General features: G+C 40.8%; 1 protein-coding gene across 1 annotated transcript; it reads left to right on the top strand.

Annotated features, from left to right (window-relative positions):
• Window positions 1-8,362: 8,362 nt before the first annotated feature.
• Window positions 8,363-9,160, top strand: LOC143023926 (serine/threonine-protein kinase pim-2-like). The gene has a single exon (XM_076182597.1). The coding sequence runs from the start codon at window positions 8,375-8,377 to the stop codon at window positions 9,158-9,160; it is 786 nt and encodes a 261-aa protein (XP_076038712.1). The 5' UTR covers window positions 8,363-8,374.
• The last annotated feature ends 436 nt before the right edge of the window (window positions 9,161-9,596 follow it).

Genomic DNA, 9,596 nt, shown 5'->3' on the forward strand with positions numbered 1-9,596 from the left:
AGTTTATACGAGAGTAGTAGAGCTTTTGTCAGGATTAGAAATGGAGAGAGTGAATGGTTTGAGGTAAAGGTGGGACTTCGTCAAGGATGCGTTATGTCACCCTGGCTGTTCAACTTATACATGGATGGGGTAGTGCGAGAGGTAAATGCAAGGGTAGTGAGTCAGGGATTGGAGATGGTTAAAGAAAATGGAGAAAAGTGGGAGGTGAGCCAGCTGTTGTTTGTGAATGACGCTGCGCTTGTGGCAGGATCGGAGGAGGGATTGAGGAAGTTGGTGACAGAGTTTGGGAGAGTGTGTGATAGAAGAAAGCTAAAGATAAATGTGGGTAAAAGTAAGGTGATGAGATGTACAAGGGGTGAAAGTGGCAGTAATCTAGAAGTGAGCATTAAGGGAGAGCAACTGGAGGAAGTGGATAGTTTTAGATACTTGGGTGCAAATGTGGCAGGAAAAGGTGGAGTAAAGGTGGAGGTAGAATGTAGATTGAGAGAAGCGAGTAAATGCCTTGGTGGATTAAAAAGTGTGATGAGGAATAGACATTTGGAATGGATGCTAAGAGGAGACTGTATGAAGGAGTGATTCTGCCAACAGCACTGTATGGAGCAGAAACATGGAACATAAGAGAGGAAGAGAGAAGGAACTTGAATGTGTTTGAGATGAAGTGTCTGAGAAGTATGATGGGGGTTACTAGGCTGGATAGAGAGAGAAATGAGGAGGTGAGGAGGAGAACAGGGGTGGAAAGGGAGTTGGGAGATAGGGTTGATGAAAGAGTATTAGGATGGTTTGGACACATGGAAAGAATGAGTGAAGAAAGACTAGTAAAGGAGGTATGGAAGGCAGATTTGGAGGGAGTGAACATGAGGGGACGTCCTAGGATGAGGTGGATGGATGGGGTGAAGGGGGCTTTGGGGAAGAGGGGAATGTCTGTTGAGGAAGGACGGGAGAGGACAGAAGACAGGGGTGAATCGAGAATGGTTGTATATGGAAAATGTTGTGATGCATGAGGTGGAATGGACCGGGGGATGGGGGCTGAGGTAGTGTGTGTGAGCAAAATTTTGACGCAGCCCGAAGGGATTTCTCCCCGTCCTCTCCTTTATATGAGGGGACGGAGAGGGCCTTGCTGTGGATGTGCTGTGTCTTGCGACACTACTTCTGACCCAGGGCAGTGGACAGGGTGCAGGGATGACCTTTCATCTAGGAGGTGCTAAGATGGGAGGGAGGGTGGAGGGGTGTGGAGTGTTTTCGGGGATGGAATAGGTGGGAATGATTTTGTGCCATTTCCTTTTTGGCTACCTCCCTTGTAAGGGGGAAAAAGCCTTGGTATATGTATGTATGTATGTATGTATGTATATATATATATATATATATATATATATATATATATAATATTAGTTTATACGTACATATATATGTATCTTATATATATTATTTACACACACACACACACACACACACACACACACACACACATATATATATTATATATATATATATATATATACATATATATATACATACATACATATGCCAAGGCTGTTTCACCCTTACAAGGGGGGTAGCCAAAAAAAAAGGCATAAAATCATTCCCACCCATTCCATCCCTGAATACACTCCACACCCCTCCACCCTCCCTCTTATCTTAGCACCTTCTGAATGACGGGTCATCCCTGCACCTTGTCCACTGCCCTGGGTCAGAAGCAGTGTCACAAGACACAGCACATCCACAGCAAGGCCGCTTCATTAAATCGGCGACCCCCCCTCTCCGTCCCCCCATTGCATAAAATGAGAGAACGGGGAGAAATCCCTTCGTGCTGCGTCAAATTTTGCTCACACATACTACCTCACCCCACCATTATCGGTAATCTTTATTTCTTCTGGATACAACAGAAACCCCGGTAAACCAAACAACGCGTCGCAACACGGTCAAGTGGACCCAATCCCACGCATATGTTCGTCTCTGGCGATTAGAATTATTGGCAGAGAATCCCGAGGAGATAACGGTGTGCAACTTGTAAATGGATTTCTTTAAGTTGAAAGTAAATAAACACTTGTTGGAGAGGACGAACTATCAGAGTTGCAAGTACTGGATTTATACAATGTCGCAGATTGTTGGTTATCGTTGCTGTGTAAACATACTTTAGCACGGTTGCACGCGTGCACATGTGCACATGTGCACGCGCGCATGTGCGAGTACACACACACACACGTGCATGTGCGAGTACACACACACACACATACACACACGTACACACACACACACGCGCGTACACACATACGCATACACACACGTACAAGCACACGCACACACAGACACGCACACACACATACACACACACACACACACACGTAAACCGATTCACAGCGAAGATTGGAGCTCCGAAGAAGAAGGGAAATTTTCGTGGATCTCAACAACGAGGAAGTACGTTTTTGTATTTATAGGGAAGGGGAAAACTCGTGGTGTAGTGGGAAGGTGATGAAAAGGAAGAAGGGGAGGGATTACTGAGGGAAATGAAAGGAAATGAGGAAGGAGGCGCAAGGGCGCCACCTACGGAGAAAAAAGTAAACAAAAGATCAGCTGACGCTGGAGAAGTAAATAATTCCAGTAAAATCATTAAGTTTAGAAATATAAATAAGAACAACAAAATAGAAAGTGAAGATAATAATTTCAATGGATTTAATGAAGGGGGGGGATGCCAACCTCCCCCGATTAGCAAGGCTAGAGGAAAGACTAGAAAAAATGTCTCAAAACTGGGAAAGTAGGCTAGGTCAACTCACAGAGATTGCACAGCGAGTTGATAAATTGGAACAATTAAAGAAGGAAAACCAAAGCCTAACTAAAGAAGTAGAAGAATTGAAAAAACAGTTAAAGGAAGTAAAAGATGAGAATGAGGAATTAAAGAGGAATAATAGAGAGAATAAAGAGTCCATAGCAAAAGAAGCACAGGGTTGGAAGACAGTCCAAGAGAACAATAAAATTGCATTTAAAGACATAGTGACACAGCAGATGAAAGAACAAACTGAAAATACAGTTATTAAAGTAATGAGGGAGAAGGAGAATATAGTAAGAGACTTAGCAGATAAAAAGAAATGTATAATTATATTAGGGATGGAAGAGAAGTATAACTTAAACAGGACTACGAGAACTAAAGAGGAAAAAGAAAAAGTAAACAATATATTAGAATTAGTTCAGGAAGATGAACCTGAAATAGGAAAACAAATTGAAGAAATGTATAGACTAGAGAAATATAGTACAGATAAGACCAGACCAATTAAGATTAAATTCAGGTCACAAACGACAGCAGAGAACAATATGAAAAGGTAAGGATAAAAAGATAAATTAATAAAGAGGAAAGAGAGGAGGAAAAAACGAGTCAGAAAAAGAGGAATTCTATTGGAAAGTAGTGAATATGAAAGTGAGGAAATGGACCATAACAGAGAAAAACAAAAAAGGGAAACAGTAAATACAATGGAAGTAGCAGAAAATTAAGAGTGTCTTACACAAATATAGATGGATTAATAACAGGCTTGAACGAACTGAATGATTATCTGAAGGAAAAAGAACCGGACATAATGGGAATTGTAGAGACAAAATTAAAAGGTCCACTACCACCCAACAAGCGTAGGATATGGTGCATATAACTATTGGATTAGAAACAGAGAGACAAAACAAGGGGGTGGAGTTACGTTCCTGACTAAGAAGGATATAAACGTGAGGAATGTCACATATGGAAAGAATAAAGTAGAGATGATTATGACGGAAGTGGAAGACAGAGATAGGAAGAGCAGAAAATTATGTTCCTTCAAAAACGGCCTCGTGGGAAGAGAGAGAACATAAAAGTATGTTAGAAGACACTAGGATAACATTAAATAAGATGATGGAAGATGGAAGAAGACTAGTTATAATGGGCGACTTTAATTGCAAAGAAGTCTGCTGGGAAGAGATGACAGTAAAGGGTGGTGACGACTCATGGGGAAATGTTCTACTTGAGATGATTATTGACCATACAATGACACAATGGATTCAAGAGAACACTAGGTATAGAAATGAAGAAGAACCATCGAGACTGGACCTAATAATCACATCAGAACCTGAAATAGTGGGAAAGATTGAATATAAGACACCAATAAGTAAAAGTGACCACATATTGGTTGAACTGGAACTGAATGAGGAAAAATACATGAAAAGAAATGAACAATATAGAAAAGGAAGATTGATGTATGATTTTTTTTTTTTTTTTTTTTTTTTTTAGAAAATAAGAGAATTCTTTCAAAAAGAAGACTGGGAAAGAATATACAAAGAGGAAACAACAGTGGAAGAGAAATGGAATATTTTGACAAAATATTATAAAGGAGTGGAAAAGTATGTCCCAAGACAAAAGCAAGAAAAAGAATATGTAAAGTGCCGGTACAATAAAAGTTGTAGAGAGTTAAAAGATAAAAGAGAAAAAGCTTGGACAAAATGGAAAAAAAAGACCTGAAAAATGGAAAATATATACTAATTATAGAAATGAATATGTACAGGTGTGTAGAGAAGAAAAGAGAAAATATGAAAAAGATGTCATAGAAAAATGTAAAGATCAACCAAAACTATTTTACTGATTTGTAAACAACAAACTGAAAAACAAACAAGATTTAGAGAAATTAAGACAACGAGGAGTTGAATACACAGAGGAAATAGAAATGGCGGAAATTATGAACAAGCATTTTAAATCTGTGTTTATAAGGGAGAACACACAACTTAGTGATATGGAATGGGAGGAGAAAATCCTCCCTATGAAAGAAATAGAAGTAACAATGAATGAAATAATGAAATACTTGAGTAATCTTGATGTAAGGAAATCGCATGGACCAGATGAAATAGCAAACTGGATTTTGAAAGAATGTAGAAATGAACTGGCAGACAAAATACATAGCACAATAAACAGTTCCCTGAAAGAAGAAAAAGTTCCAGAAGATTGGAAAAAAGCAAATATAGTACCATAAATAAAGGAGGTAATAAAGAAGACCCTACCAACTATAGACCAGTCTCTCTAACAAGTACAATAGCAAAAATTTGTGAAAGAATGATCAAAAGTAAATGGGTAAAATATTTACAAAAAACAGCGTGCTAAATGCAAGGCAATTTGGATTCAGACAAAGACGATCATGCGTCACTAATTTAATATGTTTCTATTCAAGGCTAATAGATATAATAGAAGAAAGAGATGGATGGGCTGATTGTGCATTTCTAGACCTAAAACAAGCCTTTGACAAAGTACCACATAAGAAGTTGCTTAAGAAATTAGAAACTGGAGGAATACCGGGAAAACTGCTTAAATGGATGGAAGACTTTTTGCAAGAAAGAAAAATGAGAGTACTGATAAGAGACAAACACTCAAAATGGGATGACGTAATAAGCGGTGTTCCACAAGGAACAGTTCTGGCCCCAATAATGTTTGCTATATATATATTAATGATATGAATGAAGAAATTGAAAGTTATATGAGCTTCTTTGCAGATGATGCAATACTATTAAAAAAAGTGAACACGGAAGAAGATTGTGAGTCACTACAGAGTGATCTAAATAAAGTATGGGAATGGAGTAGGAAGTGGGAGATGGAGTTCAAAACTAAAAAGTGTAGTATAATGGAATTTGGAAAAAGCAAAAACAGAATAACAGGATCATATAAATTGGGAGAAGAAGGGATAAAAAAAAGTAGAAAATGAGAAGGACCTGGGAGTCATTGTTATGAATAATATGTCACCTGAGAAACATATAAATATGATTTTTGGAGAAACTTATAATTTAATAAGAACAATCAAAGTGGCATTTACATACCTGGATGAAGAAATGGTGAAGAAAATTCTAATCACTCTGATAAGACCAAGATTGGAATATGCAGCAACGATGTGGTCACCAAGTACAAAAAAATGTATAACAAAAATTGAAAGAATACAAAGAGCAATTACAAAATTGGCATCAACACTCTCAAAACTATCATATGAAGAGAGACTAGCAAAACTTGAACTACAGACACTAGAGCAAAGAAGAGAGAGAGGAGATTTGATAGCTATTTACAGAATCATGAAAGGCATAGAAATTATTGATAGAGAGAATCTGATAAAATGGGATGATAGAAATACAGGAGGGCACGGAAAGAAAATCAAGAAAGACAGCTATAGAAGACGTGAAAAAGAACAGCTTTCCTCACAGAGTAATAGACAGTTGGAACAAGTTAGATGAGAAAGTGGTGTGTGCAAAAACAATACATGAATTTAAAAATAGTCTAGATAATATGAGATATGAAGACGGGACCCCACGAGCATAGCTCCCCTTCCCGTAAAATACAACTAGGTAAATATACACATACACACACACGCACACACGCACACATTTACACACACACACATTTACACACACACACACACATTTACACACACACACACACACACATTTACTTTACATATACGCACATATACACACACTCACATTTACACACACACACACACACACACACACACACACACACACACACACACACACACACGCACACACACACACACACGGTGGTAGAGCGCTGGACTGGGAAGTACGGTACGTGCTCACAGTACCCAGTTCGAATCCTGCCCAGGGCCGAAATTATTTCGGTATCGCTGTGCTTCGGGTCGTTACTCTGACTCTCGTGGGCGGGGAGTAGGGTGTGTGTGTGTGTGAAAGGTCATAGCATTACCCATAGATCGGTCATACGAGCTCTGAGCTCCCTTCCGGGAAGGAAATAGCTGTCGATCACGAGTCCAACACGTGATCCAAAAGACCAAGGTGAATACACACACACACACACACACACACGAACACACACACACACACACACACACACACACACACACACACACACACACACACACACACACACACACACACACACGTATACAGACGCACATACACACGCGCTCGAACGTTCATTCACCAATCCGAGTTCTAGTCCCAATGAGGGCTGGAATTTTTAGCAGCGTGTGTGTGTGTGTGTGTGTGTGTGTGTGTGTGTGTGTGTGTGTGTGTGTGTGTGTGTGTGTGTAAATTTACCAAATTACCCATAGATCGGATACATATATATATATATATATATATATATATATATATAAATATATATATATATATATATATATGGGATAAATATGGGCTCTGATCTCTCAAGTGAGATACAAAGCTGATACCTCTGTGTTTGGATAGCCAGGGCAAGTGGCAGTCAATGGTGTCCGTTGGAGATCGATCCGGGTGTACGTGCAGAGTTATTGGGAATCAGAAATGTATTCACTGTTGAGACGATTGATTAAGACACTGAAAGTATACATTGCTTAGGCAAAAGGTTGATGGAGAGAGTCACCGAGTACCTCAGACGGTTAGAGTCAATGAGTACTTCAGCCTGATGGGCAAGTGCCACTCACTCACTGTGCTTGCAAGGGAAAGAAATGGAGGTCTTTGGGATCACGAAACAGAATCGAAGTCCAACGCGTCTCAGGAGCTACCGGTGCGGCGAAGAAATTGGTTTTAGGTTTCCTCTTCTATGGAGATGTGACAGATAACTTCGCACCCGTGGAGGTAAGCGTGTAATAGGTCACTCACTCGCCACATCTGCCGTGTGTCTTGCTCTATCCAGTTCTCTCTCCCGGGGGGACAATCTTTGGTTTAATTAAGAAGAAAATCGGAGGCAAGAACTGCTTTACCAACAGAGTGGTTAACGAATGGAATAGACTTAGGAACCTTGATGCACTAAGCGCTGAAACTGTTCGTTGCTTTAAGAGAAGATTAGATAACTTCATGGGGGATGGAACTCTCTAGTGTAGGCTTTATGGTCTCTTGCGGTCTCCTCCATTCTTATGTTCTTATGTTCCTTCCCCCTTTCTCGTCAAGCCCGTTACTTCCTTCCTTCCACTTTCTCGTCAATCTTCAATCTTCTCATTTTCCTTCCCATTTTTCTTCCTTCCTTTCTTGTTTCACAACTCGTTTCGTTGATTTTCTTTCCATAAGTTTTTCTCATAAAGACTTGTGTTGCTTGTCTCCCTAGAGATAGGAGCAGGAATAGGTTTGTTTTGGACAGGAAAAATACATCCTGGTAGCGTAAAGGTTCCTTGTCGTTTTAGAACCTGCAACACTAAAGCGGGAACTTTCGCTAAGAAGTTGGCACTTACATGTCAAAGTCGGACCAAGAGAGATGAATGGTCATTTTTCTCTCTTTTTCTCTCTCTCTTTCTCTCTCTCTCTTTTCATGTCAGTCAGACCAAGAGAGATGAATGGTAATTTCTCTCTCTCTATCTCTTTTTCTCTTTCCTTCTCTCTCTCTCTCTCTCTCTCTCTCTCTCTGTCTCTCTCATGCATGCTAAAAAAAGGTACACTCTTCATGACTATATATGTGTTCTACGTGCAGATGCAATCGCAAAGTACAGTTCATGCTCATATCTGGGATTTGAAATTCGACCATGAGAAGGACGTGGGACGCACAAGGGCACTGAACCTGTTGGGAGCCATGAAGCTGAGCGATTTCGAGATACACGAGCAGCTCGGCAAAGGAGGCTTTGGCTGCGTCTTCCGAGCCACAAGAGTCGCCGATGGCCTTGAGGTTGCCATCAAGAAGATCCCTGTGGCTCGTGTGCTTTTTTGGGGACGGCGCCACAGGAAGAAGGTCCCAAGAGAGGCCGCTCTTTTACAGCGAGTACAGAAAGTTCCTGATGTAATCAAATTATACGACTGCTTCACTACCAAGGACAGCTTTTACATGGTAATGGAGCTTATACCATCAGCTGTTTCCTTCGTCGATTACATCAGGAGCGGGAAAGAACTGCCCATGACCGAGGTCAAGACACTGTTCAGGAAGATTGTCCTAACAGTAGAAGGATGCCTACAAGCCGGGGTATCGCATAAAGATATCAAGCCCCATAATGTGCTTCTCTTTAGGAACGCCAGCACAGGAAAGTTTGACATCAAACTGATCGACTTTGGTTGTGGCGAACGAATCACAGGCTACAAAGGGAAAATCACGGGCGGCACCCGAATTTATTGCCCTCCGGAGTATATAAAGGGTAATGAATACCTTCACGTCCCCGCAACTGTCTGGAGCCTGGGCACGCTCCTATTCTATCTTGTGTGTCACTATAACGCGTTCCGCACCAACCAATCCATAATGTAGGCCAGTCCAGACTTTTCCAGTAGCGTACCCAACCTCTGTCGCGATCTTATAATGCGCTGCTTTGCAATCGATCCGTGGAACCGCCCCTCGCTTCGCGGCATACTCTCCTCTCACCCGTGGGTAACGGGTCACTCCGGCCGCAACTCCGAGGATAATTTCAATATGGAGTTTGATCTTGAAACGGCTAAAGTTTTCAAGAGAAATTATCCTAAGGTGAGGTAGGGAAGACGCCCCGAGATGGCGAATAAGAAAGCCCAAAAAAAGAGGCGTTTCAGAAGGAGATTATGAAGACAAGGATCGAGACGCAGATCCAGGAGTAAAGAAGTGCAAAAGGAAATAAATCCTATATTATGAGAGCGCTGAAATTGGATTATCCAGAGACCTTCTTCACCCCCCAATGAAGCTTCTGACTGCATCGCCGCATAAAATGCAAAAG

This window comes from Oratosquilla oratoria, unplaced genomic scaffold (genome assembly GCF_046742065.1).
Source record: "Oratosquilla oratoria isolate Oo_2021 unplaced genomic scaffold, ASM4674206v1 SCAFFOLD71, whole genome shotgun sequence".
In the NCBI taxonomy this organism is placed as follows: domain Eukaryota; kingdom Metazoa; phylum Arthropoda; class Malacostraca; order Stomatopoda; family Squillidae; genus Oratosquilla; species Oratosquilla oratoria.

What these genes read in the sequence shown, in the direction of transcription:
- LOC143023926 (XM_076182597.1), top strand. Translation starts at nt 8,375, where the DNA reads ATGACTATATATGTGTTCTACGTGCAGATGCAATCGCAAAGTACAGTT.